At 33.0% G+C, this 18,954-nt stretch overlaps 1 protein-coding gene across 1 annotated transcript in view; it reads left to right on the top strand.

Moving 5' to 3' along the window:
- Positions 1-18,954, top strand: part of LOC105254334 (RNA pseudouridylate synthase domain-containing protein 2) — a 161,832-nt gene that overhangs the window by 70,532 nt on the left and 72,346 nt on the right. The window contains exon 2 of the mRNA XM_025410793.1: positions 10,123-10,227. Coding sequence (XP_025266578.1) covers positions 10,123-10,227 — 105 coding nt within the window. The remainder of the gene's footprint in view (positions 1-10,122; positions 10,228-18,954) is intronic.

Here is an 18,954-nt window from a genome sequence, read left to right on the forward strand (position 1 = left end):
ATATTGCGTTAATAAAAGAAAAATATAATTGTTTGAATAATTGCTTACTTGAATGAAACCATTTTATACAGTTTAGTCAAGAAAAATATATTCTTATGACCCAAGATTTAATTTTCTTGAATGGAAAAGAAACAATGTTGGATAAAAAATAACATTTTTAAATCAAAGATTATAATTTTCTTTAAGAACTAACGAACATTTATATCATGAAGAATACTTTAATAAGACTATATATTGAAATTAAAAATAATTGCAGATTATGATTGCCGCGAATTTGATGTTTATTTGTCTCTGTGAATATGGTGCAAATGGAAGAAATTCAAAGTCACTTTGAAGTAAGCAATTTATAATAGTTTATCTTACCGCAAAAGAAATGCAGATAAGAGTAATAATGGACATTTTTTGTTTTGAGGCAAATGAAATTTGAAGTTTTTGGAAGCTGGTAAATTTATCTTCGACAAAATGGACATTCTTGTTTAAAAATATTTGTTAACTGGAAATCTTGAAATGAGATTATATTAATTTAAAAATTATATTATAAATAATTGCTTACTTGAATGAAGCCATTTTATACAGTTCAATAAAAAAATATATTCTTATGATTTAAGATTTAATTTTCTTGAATAGAAAAGAGACAATGTTAGATAAAAAATAACATTTTTAAATCAGAGATTATAATTTTCTTTAAGAACTAAAGAACAATTATATAATACTCATGAGATGACAATTACAATATTGAAATAAGACTATAATATTGTTAAAATTTAAAATTATTAAATTCTAACGTTAAATAGAAAATAACATTTTTAAATCGAAGATTATAATTTTCTTAAAGTAGAATTAATTATATATTCTTGAGGTGATAATTACAATATTAAAATAAGATTATAATATGTTAAAATTTAAAATTATTAAATTTTAAGAAGATTATAGATTGAAAGAAACAATGTGGATACAAAATAATATTTTTAAATTGAAGATTATACTTTTCTTAAAGTAGAATTAAATAATTATATACTCATGAGATGAACAATTACAATATTGAAATAAGACTATAATATTATAAAATTTAAAATTATTAAATTCTAACGTTAGATAGAAAATAACATTTTTAAATCGAAGATTTAATTTTCTTAAAGTAGAATTAATTATATATTCTTGAGTGACAATTACATATTAAAATAAGATTATATATTGTTAAAATTTAAAATTATTAAATTCTAAGAAGATTATAGATTGAAAGAAACAATGTTGGATACAAAATAATATTTTTAAATCGAAGATATACTTTTCTTAAAGTAGAATTAAATAATTATATACTCATGAGATGACAATTACAATATTGAAATAAGACTATAATATTATTAAAATTTAAAAATTATTAAATTCTAACGTTAGATAGAAAATAACATTTTTAAATCGAAGATTTTAATTTTCTTAAAGTAGAATTAATTATATATTCTTGAGGTGACAATTACAATATTAAAATAAGATTATAATATTGTTAAAATTTAAAATTATTAAATTCTAAGAAGATTATAGATTGAAAGAAACAATGTTGGATACAAAATAATATTTTTAAATCGAAGATTATACTTTTCTTAAAGTAGAATTAAATAATTATATATTCTTGAGGTGACAATTACAATATTAAAATAAGACTATAATATTATTGAAATTTAAAATTATTAAATTCTTCTGAAAAAATTATAAATTGTTGCGTATGTACGAAACATTAAATGCATTAGTTTAAATATATAAGTCTTGATTTGACACTTATTTTTTTTGTGTAATTTTCTCTCGTATGCATTAATATTTTAGAAAAAGAAAGAGAGAGAAACCAGTTTTTACGATAAATTACAGATATAATCAAACAGAGCAGTAGTTGGTCTCTTCGATGAACCATAAATGGCGACAGTAAATGATCGCGTGCCACTAGACAAATTGTAAGTTTGTTGTAGTTACAGAGGGAATTTGCGACGAAATATAACGCGCATTCGAAATAATTTATTACATCTTCTAAAGGTAAGTAAATGTCTCTATGAAATATACAAGGTACATTAAATGAAATTACGACTTTTTACTACCGCTTCGTTTAATTGCTCGTATAACGTTTAATTGCGAATTGATCCACGAGTTTTGCAATTAATTTGAAATTCCTGGATCAATAGAAATTAAACGAAGAATAAAATGTTTGCGAAGCCCAGCGACTCTTTTCTTCAGTTCCGTCGTATTCCGAATTGATGAAATCGATTCAAAATTGATCAAAGAGTCTTCACACCTCGCGAATGTAATCGCCGTGAAAAGTTTCGTCGGTCTAATCGCGGAATACGTCTATCGGAGTAATGCTTTAACACCTTCTTTCGCATGGTATTTATCGAATGGAGAAAGACAGAGAGGAAAAGAGAGAGACAAAAGGACAGAAAAGCCATTAGAAAATGAGGTATCCCGAGCTTAACGAAGTCGCGACTATAATGCTTTCGCACCCGCTCGTTGACTCCCACGCTCGCTTTGCCTCGAATTATTCTCCCGGACTTGGAGAACAAGACAAGGATGCAAAGACAATCGCATCCTCGTCGTGCCATTTCGCGTTTAATCTAATGTCGTCGCCGCAGGACACAAGGATAATTCGTCCGTTCTTCCCGAAAATACCTTTTACGTAATCCCTTCATACATGTATCCTCATCATAAATATGTGCCCGACATTCGTTATGATTCTTTAACATAGAAATTGCCTAGCTTTTAGCACGATTGCGGTCCTCCTACACGTTCCTCCCTCGCGCAATACACTTTTAAACGCCAGTGCTTTTACATGGACACATTTCGAGATTAATATTTATATCTCTGTAATATTATTGTGTTACATGTACGTGCACAGCTCTCTCGTGGTGTCGAATTCTTTGTGATAAAGATTAACGATTGGTCAGTTATAGCGCGACGCAGCGGTAAATGATAAATCTTTGTCAGGCCAATGGCTATTATTGCTACCGTTGTCGATGGAACAGTCGTTTTACCCGGAGCGACTATTAATTAACGCGGCTCGATGATACCCGACGTAAATATTTTTTTTTTTCGCGCCGTTGAAAAATTGAGCCTGCGAGTTCCTGAAGTTTTACGGTTATGATGTAATGGTTACGGGGTAAAAATTAATATCGCCTTATACGAATATTTATATACACAAAAAAAAGGACATTCTTGTTTTGAAAATATATTTAGTTTTAACATGAAAATCTTGAAATGATATTATATTGCGTTAATTTAAAAAAGTTTAATTATTTAAATAATTGCTTACTTGAATGAAGCCATTTTATACAGTCAGTTTTATTTAGTCAAGAAAAATATATTCTTATGATTTAAGATTTAATTTTTTTGGATGGAAAAGAAACAATGTTGGATAAAAAATAACATTTTTAAATCAAGGATTATAATTTTCTTAAAGTAGAATTAAATAATTATTCTTGATAATTAGTCGTAAAATATTACTCACCACAGGTGTTAGAAAACCTCATTATCATGTACTCAAAAGAAGAATTTATTTTCTCTGCAAGAATATTGTAAAGTTGTATCAAAGAAAAATTAAACTTACTTTATGTGGTAAGCAAACCAAATTTTTCTTTTAATTTAATATTCTTTTAATTTAATATTCTTGACTAAAACACTGCACTTACTAAAATTCAGAATATATTCAATTAAATTTAATGCTTGTGGTGAACTTGTGATATATTTGCGGATATATACAAACTTATGATATGCTTAAAATACTTAATGGTGTACTTAAAATAAATAATATTTACTTGAACACAGTATACATTTTTCTCTGTGTAATCTCCTGCGAAAATTTGCAAGCCACACTGAATATTCATGTAAACATTTAAGGGGATGCCAGAGTCATGTTTTACGGTTAAAATGTCATATTTCATTTTTGTCCGAAATCATTTTATTAATTGCACAGAATAATAAGTGCTGCTCCACGATTAAAATACATACAGAAACAAAGCGGGAACCTCTTGGTTTTATGTTAAAAATTAAGAAAAAATTGAAAAATTACAGTTTTTTATCGGCTTTTGGGATCAGATCGGAACAATATTTGCTTTGTATTTACAAAATAAGGTAGGTTCTCGCTAAAAATTGTATGAAGGAATATAAAATGAATTTATATTCCTTCGATGAAAAAGATTTCGGTAAATAAACCGAAATCTTTTTAATTAGGCTTCTAAACTCATTTCCAAAAATTCATTTATATTCCTTCATACAATCTCTAGCGGGAACCTATCTTATTTTGTGCATACAAACTGCAAAACTTTTATATTAAGGAAATATTGTTATGACCTTTTTACGATTTTTCAATTTTTAAAAAATTTTTAATATAAAATCAGGAAGTTCCCCCTTTATTTCTGTCTATACTTTAATTGTGAAGGAGCATTTATTATTTTATACAACTAGTAAAAAGATTTTGAACAAAAATGAAATATTATTATAACTATTTATTATAATTATTTATTATTTTATGCAACTAATAAAAAGATTTTGGATAAAAATAAAATATTATTAATTATTAATATAAAATTAGGAGGTTTCCGCTTTGTTTCTGTCTATACTTTAATCATGAAGGAGCATTTATTATTTTATACAACTAATAAAAAGATTTTGGGCAAAAATGAAATATTATTATAACTATTTATTATTATTATTTATTACTTTATGCAACTAATAAAAAGATTTTAGACAAAAATGAAATATTATAACATTTTATCGATAAAACTTGACTCGAGCATCCCCTTAATACAACACAGCAGTCGTTAACACAGTCGAACCTTCGATGTCGAAAATATGGCGCTTTTTAGAATTGAGTTTAGAAGCCTAATGAAGAAGATTTCGATTTATTTACGCTTCTAAACTCATTTCCAAAAATTCATTTATATTCCTTCATACAATCTCTAGCGGGAACCTATCTCTTATTTTGTGCGTACAAACTGCAAAACTTTTATATTAAGGAAATATTGTTATGACCTTTTTATGATTTTTCAATTTTTTCAAAATTTTAAATATAAATAAATCAGGAGGTTCATTATTTTATGAAGCATTATTATTTTATGCAACTAATAAAAAAATGAAGTATAACATTTTATCGGTAAAACTGGTCTCGGGCATCCCCTTAATACAACACAGCAGTCGTTAACACAGTCGAACTCTCGATGTCGAAAATATGGCGTTTTTTCGTTTTATGGATTGCGCGAGATATAAGCCGATAAGCGCAGCAATTTAGGCGACGAAATGGTGGCTGCGGAAATTGATGAAAAATTCGTGGCATCGCGGCGAGGACACAAAAGCCGGGGACTCCCGCTAATGACTCGGAAGTGTATTAACTCCGCCTGTCCCTCGTTGGCGGGACGCGCGGATAACGACTAGATTGAGTCCCGGCCGCGGCGGCTAAAATGTAAATCCTGGAATGGAGGCTTTCTCAATTATATCGCTGGTGATGGATGAATCCCGCAACGGGGTGTCCCGTTTTCCCCGAAAGAACGGGAAGCGACGCTTCCGTCCTCTTTCATCGCCGACGCCGACTTTGAACTTTATTCATAAATACATATCGCGAGACGGTCGCTTTTTATCGGGAATCATCTTCTCGAGACGAGTCGGTAAATTTAGCCGACCGTGTACACTGTAAAAAATTTTAGTGTAAATTTACAACTATTATAGGGGGTAATATTGAGACCAATTATTAAAGGTGTATATTTACATATATTAGTAAATTTACATTTCATAGATAAAATTATTATCTTAAATAGTAAGTAAGCATCTTCTACTAATAAATTTACATGTTAGAAGTAGATTTCTAGAAATGTTTATGTAATAATACATTTTGTATATGTATTTATACAATTTCACATATTAAATTTAATTCAAAATTACATACATAATTAGTGTAACAATTACGCTATTTATAACGAAAATATATAAATTCATGTATTTTTACAAAAAATAGTTATTTTACTCTTTATTGTGTAAATATTCGTTTATCAAGTGTAATTTTTAAATTTTATATAAATGTTACAAAAAATTGTACATTTACATAAAATCCGAAAATTACACTTTTAACCTTGTAATTTCTTATCAAATATAAACGAATATTTGCAATAAAGAGAGTAAAATAATATTTAATAAATGAATATTATTTTAATAAATAATTAATATTAATTATTATAATATAATTATTATAATAAACGAATATTTACAATAACGAGTAAAATAACTAATTTTTGTAAAAGTACATGAATTTATATATTTCCGTTATAAATAGCATAATTGTTACTGATTATAAGTGTAATTTTACATACTTTTTTACAGTGTATAATATAACAGTTATGTCGTTATTACATAATTTAGCTGATTTTTTTTTTTTTTTTCATGAAACTTGATTTCGCAAAAATCGATTCTCCACGACTGAACGTCTTTGTGTGAATTTGAGCGGGCGTCCGCCTGAAATTTCCATCGAAAATCGGATTCGCTGAGGAGGAATTCACCGTTAAAATGTGACGTAATAATAGCGCCTTTGCAGAATCTAACGGAAGGCAGAAACTTGATGGTGCGACGTCGAGCAGTTATTCGTCATCCTTTCCGTCTCATACAGAGAAGAAAGTTTTCAAGCTGCCATCGCGCAGTTACATGCTACACGCACATACTCACACGCACACACAAATGAGACGCGGCGCAGTCACGTACCGTGGAAACTGGATCTCTTGGGTCTTGTTTGCCGCGTTTTCGGCTATTTTAAGGGAGACGAATCGCGTCGAGGATTCTAAACCAATTCCGCGGGCAAAGAGCGAAAACGCGAAAGAGCATCTCAGATGAACATAAATTACTTCCGCCTCTCGTCCATTTTTTTTTACGCTCTCACGTTGGAGTACATTTTCATGGTATCGGAATTGCTCGGGATCGTTTACGACTCGCAGGATCGCATATAAGGCTCTTATCGTGTATAAATTTGCTCGGTCCTTTCCTCAAGACATTTCCGGCGGGCATTATGGTGGAAGGATATTGCCAGGGTGGATAGAAAGAGCCGCAATGCAGGCAAGGGCGTTGTCAGGGCGACCCTAGCGACCTTAAAGCCTCATTCGCACTGAATTTGCGGCGATCCGTTTGCGAAACGGCACCCGCGCGTCCGATCGGTCTTTCGAGACTCGATTCCATCCGCCGGCCATGCGGATGCAATTCGTTCCGTACATCGGAGCGAGCCTCGAATAGCGCCGCCATTTTTCGGCCGTACCGATTGATGCTGATGTCCGCGATGAATTTCGAGATGGAATTCCGGGCACCACGCGATATCACACTGAGAAAAAAATTTGGTTGCATTAATTAGAATTCTGGTAGATTCAACCAGTATATCTGTTGTAAAATGAACGAACCAGAATTCTTGTAAGAAGTACCAGATGAATCTGATTAATTTCTTCCTGTCAAATTTACCAAATTTTCTCGTTCATAATATTAAACTCGCCATCAAGTCGTCTAAAATTTTTTCCATCTAATCTCAAAAGTCTGTTTAATATTCTGAATTCCAACAAGATTATTGGATAAATTCAATCCAGATTATTGAATAAATTATTTTAAATTCAGTTTGTTAGAAATTAAACTGATAAACAGTGATGCAAGAAGAGGATGCAGCTCAAACATACACAATCAGAGAGTTAGCGTCCTCTTTCCGGTACTACTGCTCGTAAGAAAAAAAATATACTTTGGATTTAATGTTAATACTAGTTCTTTATATACATTTCATGGCAAATATTGAATACGAGTTAAGTTAAGAAGCAAGCAAAGAAATTAATGTAACAAGAAATTTGATAGATCCAACCAGAAAATACTAACCATATCCTTATAGTAAAATCTATTAAATGTTGTAGTTATAAAAAGTCGAGTCTTATTGTGATAACTAGAAATTCTTGTGTGATTTAATTAAAATACCTTCAATCATATACGGCTTGTTGATACAATCAAACGATTTTTCTCAGTGTAGAATATTAATAAAGTATTACATTATTTTTTATTATACAAGCAATTAAAGTTTAAATTATTTCAATAAAATGTTTTGTTTTCTTGAAGATTTGACTATTATGGATGAAATCTTTAAAAGAACAAAAAATTTAATATTTAATATATATGACAGAGAGAAAGAGAGAGACGAGTACAATAAATCTGTGTAATATGTAAAGTACTGACAAAGTTCTAAAAATTTTCGCCAATTTATTAAAGAATTAAATAATTAATTCTTCAATACAACACTGAAAAAAAAATCTGGTTGCATTAATTAGAATTCTGGTCTTAGATTCAACCAGTATATCTGTTGGAAAATGGACGAACCAGAATTCTTATAAGAATTACAGATGAATCTGATTAATTTTTTCCTTGTTAAATTTATTAAATTTTCTTGTTAATAATATTAAACTCGCCAGCACCAAGTCTAAAATTTTTTTCCATCTAATCTCAAAAGTTTATTTAATATTCTAACAAAATTAATTAATTCCAACAAAATTATTGGATAAATTCAATCCAGATTATTGAATAAATTATTTTAAATTTAGTTTGTTAGAAATTAAATTGATAAACAATAATGCAAGAAGAGGATGCAGCTCAAAATCAGAGAACTAGCGTCCTCTTTCTGGCACTACTGCTCATAAGAGAAAAAAAATATACTTTGGATTTAATGTTAATACTACTTCTTTATATCCATTTCATGGCAAATATTGAATACGAGTTAAGTTAAGAAGCAAGCAAAGAAATTAATGTAAAAAGAAATTTGATAGATCCAATCAGAAAATACTAACCAAATCCTTATAGTAAAATCTATTAAACGTTCTAGTTATAAAAAATCGAATCTTATCACAATAACTAGAAATTCTTGTTTGATTTAATTAAAATGCCTTCAATCATATACGTCTTGTTGGTATCAATCGATTTTTCTCAGTGCAATGATATCGCGATGAGAAGAAGATTCGAACCGCGTTTTAGCTATCTTCAATTTTGCATTTTGAGTTCCTTCCACGGAATCTTTTGCATTATTTTTATTATCCAAAGAGTTATAAAGTCTCGCAATCTCAGTGACAGCATTACAAATGGCTAATTGGACGTGCGACGTAATCCCGTTAATTTGGCATTATGCAAATGGCGAGACATGCGATTGCGTAATTGTATTAACCTCAGCTGAACTGCGTCTACATTTGAGAGAAAAGGAGGAGGGGAGGAAAGGAGAAATGCTCAGGATTGTAGAATTCTTTCACGTATTCCATAAGTCTCTTCGTTTTAACTGCACTTTCTGCAATTACCTACGTACGATCTTTTTGTTTCCCATTTCCTTTCCTACGAGTATTAGCCTTGTTTCGTTTTGAATGCGGAAAGCGTAGGAAAGTGGAGCGCTGAAAGCGGAGCGCGCACCTCACGTTCGTCATTTCATTTAATTACCGAGACTAAATTATATACGTAAGCAAGGTGAACGCAGAACAGCTACTTAATTAGGCATTCTTTGACTCATTCTCCCTCTTTCTTTCTCTCCTTCTTTTATGCCCGCGCGCAAAGCCAAGCCTCGAGAGTTACGTTCGCGTTAATGTCCATTTAATATTCGATTAAGATTTCGTGCAAACTCTCGATCGGCCGATTGATTGTCCTTCCGTTTGTCCCGCCTGTACTTTCGCGAATCGAGTAATTACCGAGAGAGAGAAGGGAAGGAGGGGGAGGATGGGAACGTTAGCAGTGTCGAATTATCAAGCGCCAAATCAAGCTCCCTCCTGGTCCTCGGGGGAGACCGCTCTCTGTATTTACTCGTCCCATTAACGCTGGATTAGTATGTAGAACGTAAACGCGTCCGTAAAATAGAGACGAGTTAACTGGATTACCATAAATCGATGCACCCGGAGCTTTTGGCGCGTGCCCGCTCGCAACATTCGGGTACACAATGGCCGATGATGCCTCGTTCGTGTCCATTGTGTCCGAGGAACATCCCGCGTCGCGAGCCGTTAAAATCATCGCGAGTTATCTCGGACGCTCGAGGATGTTTGGAGAATTAAGGCCACGTCAGGGGCCGATTTAAGCAAGGTACACGGAATAATAACCATGTTTGTCTTCTCGTTGCAGGTCGATCTGAAGCCGTTGCGAGAGGCGACGGTCGCGGTACCAGCGCCCAAGATCACGGAAAAGCGAAAAGCCGAAGATGCGGACGCTAGCAAAGATCTAAAAAAGGTAAGCCTTTCGTTTGCGCAGACTGTTTGACGAGCCATTTATTAGATGAAAGTGCGGCCAGAATAACAGAGGTGGTTGCGTTGAAATTAGGGAAAACGCTTCGAGGTAGGGTTGCACGAGATACCAAGATTAGTCTTGATATTGTCTTGTCTTGTCTTGTCTTGAATTTCAAGACAAGATCAAGACAAGATTTTTAATTAGTTATCAAGACAATACCAAGACTAAGACTGTCAAGATTTTTAGTCTTGTCAAGATTATTGGTTCTTAAAGAAACTGAAATATTTATATTTGTAAATGAAAAAAATTACTATATACGAATTTAACAAAATTTTATTCAATGAAAACATTTATATTGATAAATTTAAAAATATTTAATATTAATACAATATAACATTTTTATAAATTAGAAATCAAACTCGCAAATTTTAGACATTAAAGAGCATTTAACCCAGAAATTGATGCACATAAGTGCTTTTAAAGATTTGTAATCTGATTCTATTTTTTGACATAGTCAGAGTTCCTATTGAGAAAAGTCTTTCTACTAGCACGGACGAGGCAGTTGAACTTAAAATGTCTCGAGCCATTTTTGACAATGTGGGATAAAATGAACCTGATTTTTTTACCACTCCAAAATATTTATATCTGCACATTCCCTTGGAGCCTGTAAATAGTTATTAATTTCTGTTTTCTAGTAAACCTTTAAAACAGTAAATGTTTTTTTATGTAAATAGACGGCATTTATATCGATTACATAGTAATAATTATAATTAAAATATAATACAATAGTAATAATTATTTCAAATTATATCACAAAAATTATGTTAAATATTATTTAAATAATTTTTTAATATTAGATAAAAAATTGTTAATAAAATCGAGACAAGACGAGATTTTTCCTAAAACCAATATTCACTGAAGACCAAGACAAGATTTAAATTTTTCAAAATTTCCAATACCAATACAATATTTTTACAAATATTGTCTTGTCTTGGGTTAGGTCTTGTCTTGTGGAACCCTAGTTGCGTTGAAATTAGGGGATGGGGAAACGCTTCGAGGATACTATCGAAAATTATTTGGTACCGCAAGTTATTGGGTGCCTCCCAACCTCCCTAGGAACTTGAATTAGTTGAGAGAAGAAGAGAAGATCGATCGCCTTCTCGTGTGTCTTTTGTAACGACGCGTTTACAACGATTCTCGATCCGATGGCATCCGATACTCCCGTTGTTGCGCGTGCGTATTCCATGTTATCTAGGATAGTTAACGTAATTAACGCGTTACGCGGTCAGGTAGCCGGAGAGAGCCCGTACCTACCTATCTGCTCCGATTCGACGTCCATTTTCGTGCCCTCGTAACTCATGTGGAGGGCCGGTCGGGAGAGTCGGGAACAGATTACCGTGTGTACGTGTACGGTACACCCGCCCACTGTCTATCCATCGCCTCCTCCATGTGCTCCTCGTCGTTCTCGTCGATATTCGACGCGCGGGGCGTCAGCCGCGAGGCACGGCCTCATTAATCTATTCGGTGCGCGCGAGAGCGTCCGCTCATTAACGAAATAAACGTTAGCGAGAGAGAGGGAGAGAGACAGAGAGAGAGAGAGAGAGAGACGGCGAACCGGAACGTCGCTCTTTGAGAAACCCGAGTTTGCTGGCGTTACTGTTGCCAACAAAAGTCGTCGTCGGACCTTTGACGTTTAGCTTCGCGCGAATTACTAGAGTTAACGATGTTGCTGATAGTCGTCGCGATGGAGTTAACTCGTTCTTGGTGTAAAAAGAATTGTATATATCTTAGTATCTCGTCGAGGAATCATCCTCGGTTCGTATATCATTTGTAGATTCGCTGACGTTATGCAATCTCTTTCTGTTTCTTCCTTTTTTCTTCTTTTTAGATAGATTGCCTCGTGGAATGCTGATTGCTTCGTTGTATCTATTCGTTAATCTCTGCGCACATTCGCCGGAGCGATCGAGCGGGAGGTGTTTAATCGATTGGCTATATAACGAGTGGAAACATCGTGGATAAAAATAATTGAAATTAATTTTATTCGCGACGCACGTCGAGAAAAAGATGCGAGATTTGCCTCGCGTTCTTTCGATAATTTCCCTGCGATTAATCCGCCATTATCGTCAGTACGTTGCTTTTATCTTTCTTTACTTTGTTTCTTCTTTATCCTCCTCGTGCAACAGTAGTTTACAGTTCGCTTCGAGTTAAGCTAAGATAGTCAGGAAATTAATTGCCCAAGGCAGCGCTTGGAAGCCTCGAGCGACTACTTTGGTCGAGCAATGGCTCCGTTAATCCGCCATTGATCTAAGTAAACCCGAAGCTGCGCGCGTTTAAGTTCACACTTGGAGCGTCGTCCCTTTCCGCTGTTTTATAACGCATTTAAAAATATATTTTCTCCCGTGGAAATTATTCATTCTATTGGAAATAAATTCGCGCACTGAGAAAAATCGTTTGAACGTACCAACAATACGTATATGATTGAAGATCATTTTGGTTAAATCAAACAAGAATTTCTAGTTATCACGATAAGACTCCATTTTTTATAACTAGAACGTTTCTTTCTCTGCTGCTTTAAGGAAATTTGAGGATGTAAGGATCTTTCAACTCTATGTGTGGCTTTGTTTGAAAAAAATTTTAATATAAATTTAATATAAATTGCAATATCTTTTAATATAATTTATTAATATTTATTTTCAATATAATTTATCAATATATTTTAATATAATAATATATTGCAATTGTACACTGAGAAAAATCGTTTGATTGTATCAACAAGACGTATATGATTGAAGGCATTTTGGTTAAATCAAACAAGAATTTCTAGTTATCATGATAAGACTCGATTTTTTATAACTAGAATGTTTCATAGATTTTACTATAAGGATTTGATTAGTATTTTCTGGTTGGATCAAATTTCTTGTTACATTAATTTTTTTGCTTGTTTCTTAATTTAACTTGTATTTAATATTTGCCATGAAATGCATATAAAGAACTAGTATTAATATTAAATCCAAAGTATATTTTTTTCTCTTACGAGCAATAGTGCCAGAAAGAGGACGCTAGCTCTCTGATTGTGTATGTTTGAGCTGCATCCTCTTCTTGCATCATTGTTTATCAGTTTAATTTCTAACAAACTGAATTTAAAATAATGTATTCAATAATCTGGATTGAATTTATCCAATAATCTTGTTGAAATTCAGAATATTAAACAGACTTTTGAGATTAGATGGAAAAAATTTTAGACTTGGTGCTGGGAAGTTTAATATTATTAACCAGAAAATTTGGTAAATTTAACAGAAAGAAATTAATCAGATTCATCTAGTAATTCTTACAAGAATTCTGGTTCGCCCATTTTCCGATAGACATACCGGTTGCATCTACCAGAATTCTGAATAATGCAATCAGATTTTTTTCTCAGTGCTCGAATTAAAAATTCAGAACTGATAAATTCAAATTTTCTAAATTTAAATTTGTTAGAAAAATAATTTATCACGATTTGAAAAAAATGTTGTAAGAAACTAGCATTTAGAGATTATAAAATAATCGCAAAATTTATATCCTCAAAGTATTTTCATTGATAAATTTAAAATACTTTATATTTTAAAATTAAATATATTATTACGCATACTATTAAGAATTCCTATAAATTAAATTCAATAAATTTTAAAATATTAAATATTATTAAACGTGTGATAAATATTATTAAACTAATCATATATTAATTAATCATATATTAATTATTAAACCAGAAAATTTGGTAAATTTAACAGGAAAAAATTAATTAGATTCACCTGGTAATCTAATTAATGAATTCTGGCTCGTCCATTTTCCAACAGACATATTGGTTGAATCTACCAGAATTCTAAATAATGCAACCCCAGATTTTTTTTTCAGTGTGCGACAAATTTTAGGAGATGACTCTTTCGAAAATTAAGGGAGGTTTTTAATATAAACATATACTTTTACATCTCTTCCTGTGGAGTTACACTTCTCCACAAATGGAGATAAAAATTAGGTTTTTATTTTTTTCGAACTAATTAAATTTTGAAATTTTGAACGAGTTAAATAAATGAAATTAGGTGGATATTTTCTACTAGTAAAAAGGTTATTAATATTTTTTTCAGTCTCTCGTATTGTTACAAGGGGATGAAACTAGTAACTTCTATTTAATTTAAACAAATTTAACAAGAAAAATTAAACAAGAGGTAAATTTAACAAGAAGAAATTAATCAAATTTATCTGGTAATTCCTACAACAATTCTAGTTCGTCCATTTTCCAACAGACATACTGATTGAATCTACCAGAATTCCAATTAATACAACCAGATTTTTTTCTCAGTGCGATCGCGAATAAAAATAGGAAGACATGCGCGTCCCTGTTTTTTTCCAATCAAACGACGAAGCTGTTCGATCTCGAGAAAACAATTGTCTTAAGCGGAAGTGCAGCAGCAACAGGCGGCGACAAGCCGTGCCAGAGACTCGGGGCGATGTGTCTGCGTGATTTGTGCGCGTGCAACCAAAGTGTACGTGTGTGCATGGAAGGACGAGGGGGTGGGCAACATTCTCCCCATCTCGTTACTCTTTTTGCTCGGCAACGGTGTGACCCGAGAGAGTACATTACGCTCCAAGTCGTATCCACCCTGCTATCCGACGTCGCGGATTTATCCCTTCTCGCTCGAATGTGCTCCGTTTCTCGCCCACCCGCGAGATTCCTCGCGCGTCGCTAGTCGAAGGAAACATTCCCGCCCTCGCGGGCGAGAGGTGAGATGGGCGATACGTTATATACCGGGGCGCGAAAGTAATTTATCTCGCGAAGGCTTTTCTCGTCGCAACCTGCGTCGTAAATTAGATACGCGTGACGCACGCACGATGACAGATCGCGGCGCGAGTCACCCGGCGACAGAACGCGCGCGATACCTAGTCTCTTAACCAGTTTACTGGTAATGGCCCATATATGGCAAAAAAAAAGTGCCACAACTGGTAATGGCCCATATATGTCCACTATGAATAATTTTGCCAATTTTCAAGGAATTTGCATGAAACTTGATACACTACAGTTTTTGGGCTGATGGCAAATTTGGGATTGAAATTTTAAAATTCAAAATGGCGGATCCAGTAATTATATTTTTCTTTAATTAACGCAATATAATCTCATTTTCATGTTAAAATTAAATACATATATTTTCAAAATAAGAATTTTCTTTTTTTTTTCTGTGTATATGGCCAAAAAAATGCCACAACTGGTAATGGCTCATATACAGGGTGTCCCAGTTATCTTCCGTTATTTTTCAAAGACAGATTCCTGGGATCATCCGAAGACGATTTTTCTTTAACGAAAATGTCGAGGCAATAATAATTTTCGAATTATAAGTGATTGGAAGTAAGGGGTTTTTCGTAAACTAAGCTTTGTAGAAATAAAATATTAACAAAACCACATTCTTCGATTAATTTTAAATAGAGTTTACTTTAGTTGAATTTTAATTTAAGACTTAATTGCAAAGATATATGATGACAAAAATCGAGAACATGCAAAAAATGATGGCCTCATTGACATTTTCGCTGAGGAAAAATCGTCTGGAAATGATCCCAGGAATCTGTCTTTGAAAGATGACGGAAGATAACTCGAACACCCTGTATGTCCACTATAAATAACTTTGCCAATTTTCAATGAATTTGCATGAAACTTGATTCACTACATTTTTCGGGTCGCTGATAACAAATTTGGGATGGAAATTTTAAAACTCAACATGGCGGATTTAGTATGGTGAATTAATTTTGTTATTCTATTATTATAGTTGTTATTCCATTAGAGAAGTTTCCATTAGAGAAGTTTCAAATTTGATATGTTCAAGCTCAAGTATCTTGAACTAATCCGTTATCTGATCAAAAAACGTACCGAGTGTGATATATTTCCATAATGAAATATCAAAGTTAATGACTAGAAACCGTCATATTGGATCTGGCAGTTTAAATTTTGCAATTTTGTCTATAGATTCATCATAAGAGACTCGAAAAACGCGAACATATCGAATTTGATCTTCTTCATAATGAAATAAAATTAGTCCGCCATATTGGATTCGCCATTATGAATTTTGAAATTTCGACCCTTGATCCGTCAGCGACGCAAAAAACCCCTTTTAGATAAACTTTCGTAAAATACGAATTTACTTGCTCCCACCAGTTTTGGCACAAAACGTTGATTTCGGGTGCACCAGTAAACCGGTTAAGAAAGGTATTTTTTGAAGAATAGAAATTTTTCAAACGCGATTCCTCTAGTCTCCTTAAGGCAAAAATGTCATTTTGAATTGAAAAATTCACAAAAAACCCTTTTTAGATAAACTTTTATATAAAATACATAAAGTTAAATACATAAAGAGCCTCTTTATCAATTTATTAATTTGATAAACTTTCATGTAAAATACGAATTTATTTTTGGCACAAGACGTTGATTTCGGATGCACCAGTGAACCGGTTAATAAAAGGACGATTAAGTCGCTCGTTATTTTACGATGGCCGTTAAATCTTATCGCGGGCGTAAGATCGAACTTTGTCGTCGCGGCCTACTTGTGGACGGTACGTTACAATATAATAATGCGTGTCTCGCTGCATTATATGCGCTCGAATCGCGGCAGAATTCGCCCTGTCCGAAATCGGAATGCACGCGCACGCGGATCGCCCCTGGTATGCCTCTCTTTGTCTTCCTATGTCGCGTACATTCCATCCTGCGCGTTTGCATTCGATATTACAGCGTTCCGTCTACGTTACAGAATATATACATATATTGTCTCTCTCTCTCTCTCTCTCTCTCTTGCATAAATTCCGCTAATATAAATGTACCTATCGCGGTTAGTACTTGGTTGAGGACTTGTACCAAAGGCTACGAATGCAGGCCGGAGAGTCGGCGAAGGATGGGTTAAATGGCACATCGCCGATGAAGGAAAGAGAGAGAGAGAGGGGAGGAAGAAAGAAAGAGAGCGAATGAGCTTCGGGACTTGGAGGAAACCCTTAGACGATGAAAGCAACGCGGTCGATCGTTCTCCAAGAGCAAGAGAGACGTCGCTAACTCGCGGACGAAGGTAGATTCAGACTCGAGGAGGCAGGGCGAGAGAACGAGGGGATCGCTCGAGGCTGGAGAGTGAATGGGAGGGATGTTTTAGGGCCGGTCGATACAGCCGAAAGTCCAGAGAGCGAGCCGAGTGGCGCGAAAATTCGTGTGGATGAGGATATACCGTCGCGCAAGGGACTTAAATGGAGAAACCCAGAGGGTGGTTTTTATCCCCCTTTCCCGTCTGTCGCCCTTCTTCTTCGCCACTTCGCCTCTGGCACGTCCCTCCCGTCTAGTAACTCTGCTCTTTGTGGCTCTGGAGAGTCTCGTGTTTCCTCGTCCTCGTCATCGTCGTCGTTATCGTTGTTGTCATCGTCCTCGTTTGCGACGATGACTAACATTTTCACCTGAAATCGCAAACAATACGTAACGGAAGCGTTAATTATTTAAGCAAAAATTTCAAGTGGTCTCGTTACGGTTAATGAGGCACTCGACCGAGTCGAAGTCGAATTGTTTTATTGTTTCATTATTTTACTTTTTTTTTTAAAGCATATAAGCCGAACGAACACGCGACTGCAGTTGGATTAAAAGCGATTTACCGTCAATATAATGAAATGCCACGTCGAGTGAATTTATTGTGCTCCTATTGTCGCGATGAAAATTATCCTGTAACGTTTCTATGATTTCGATCATAGAATATCTCTAGAATTTCGTCATTTGATATCGCGAATGATTGATTGTTTCGTTAGATATCAGAGACATATTCCTCCAGAAACCTCATGATCCTTCTACACAGAAAAAAACAAGTGTTGAGTAAAAATTTAAAACAAGTTTAATTATTTAAATAATTGCTTACTTGAATGAAGCCATTTTATACAATTCAATATCAAGAAAAATATATTTTTATGATTTAACATATACTTAAACTTAAACTTATATACTTAAACTAACGCGTTCATTGTTTTGTATATACGCAACGATTTATAATCTTCTTAGAAGAATTTAATAATTTTAAATTTCAACAATATTATAGTCTTATTTTAATATTATAATTGTCACCTCAAGAATATATAATTATTTAATTCTACTTTAAGAAAATTATAATCTTTGATTTAAAAATGTTATTTTCTATCCAATCTTGTTTCCTTTCCATTCAAGAAAATTAAATCTTGGATCATAAGAATATATTTTTCTTGATTAAACTATATAAAATGGCTTCATTCAAGTAAGCAATTATTTAAATAATTAAATTTGTTTTAAATTAACGCAATATAATCTCATTTCAAGAATAATTATCATCTTAATAATATTATATAATTATTTAATTCTACTTTAAGAAAATTATAATCTTTGATTTAAAAATGTTATTTTGCATCCAACATTGTTTCTTTTTCATTCAGGAAAATTAAATCTTAAATCATAAGAATATATTTTTCTTGATATTGAATTGTATAAAATGGCTTTATTCAAATAAGCAATTATTTAAATAATTAAATTTGTTTTAAATTAACGCAATATAATCTCATTTCAAGATTTCCAGCTTAAAACTGAATATATTTTCAAAACAAGAATGTCCATTTTTTCTGTGTAGTGCACTTTACATTTGACTTTTATGATTTCTTGTCTGTACCTTTCCATTACACGAGTTAAGCATCAATCTTTGATTCCTCGTGAATATTTTTCAC

The sequence above is a fragment of the Camponotus floridanus genome, unplaced genomic scaffold (genome assembly GCF_003227725.1).
Source record: "Camponotus floridanus strain SB8 unplaced genomic scaffold, Cflo_v7.5 scaffold35, whole genome shotgun sequence".
Taxonomy (NCBI): Eukaryota; Metazoa; Arthropoda; class Insecta; order Hymenoptera; family Formicidae; genus Camponotus; species Camponotus floridanus.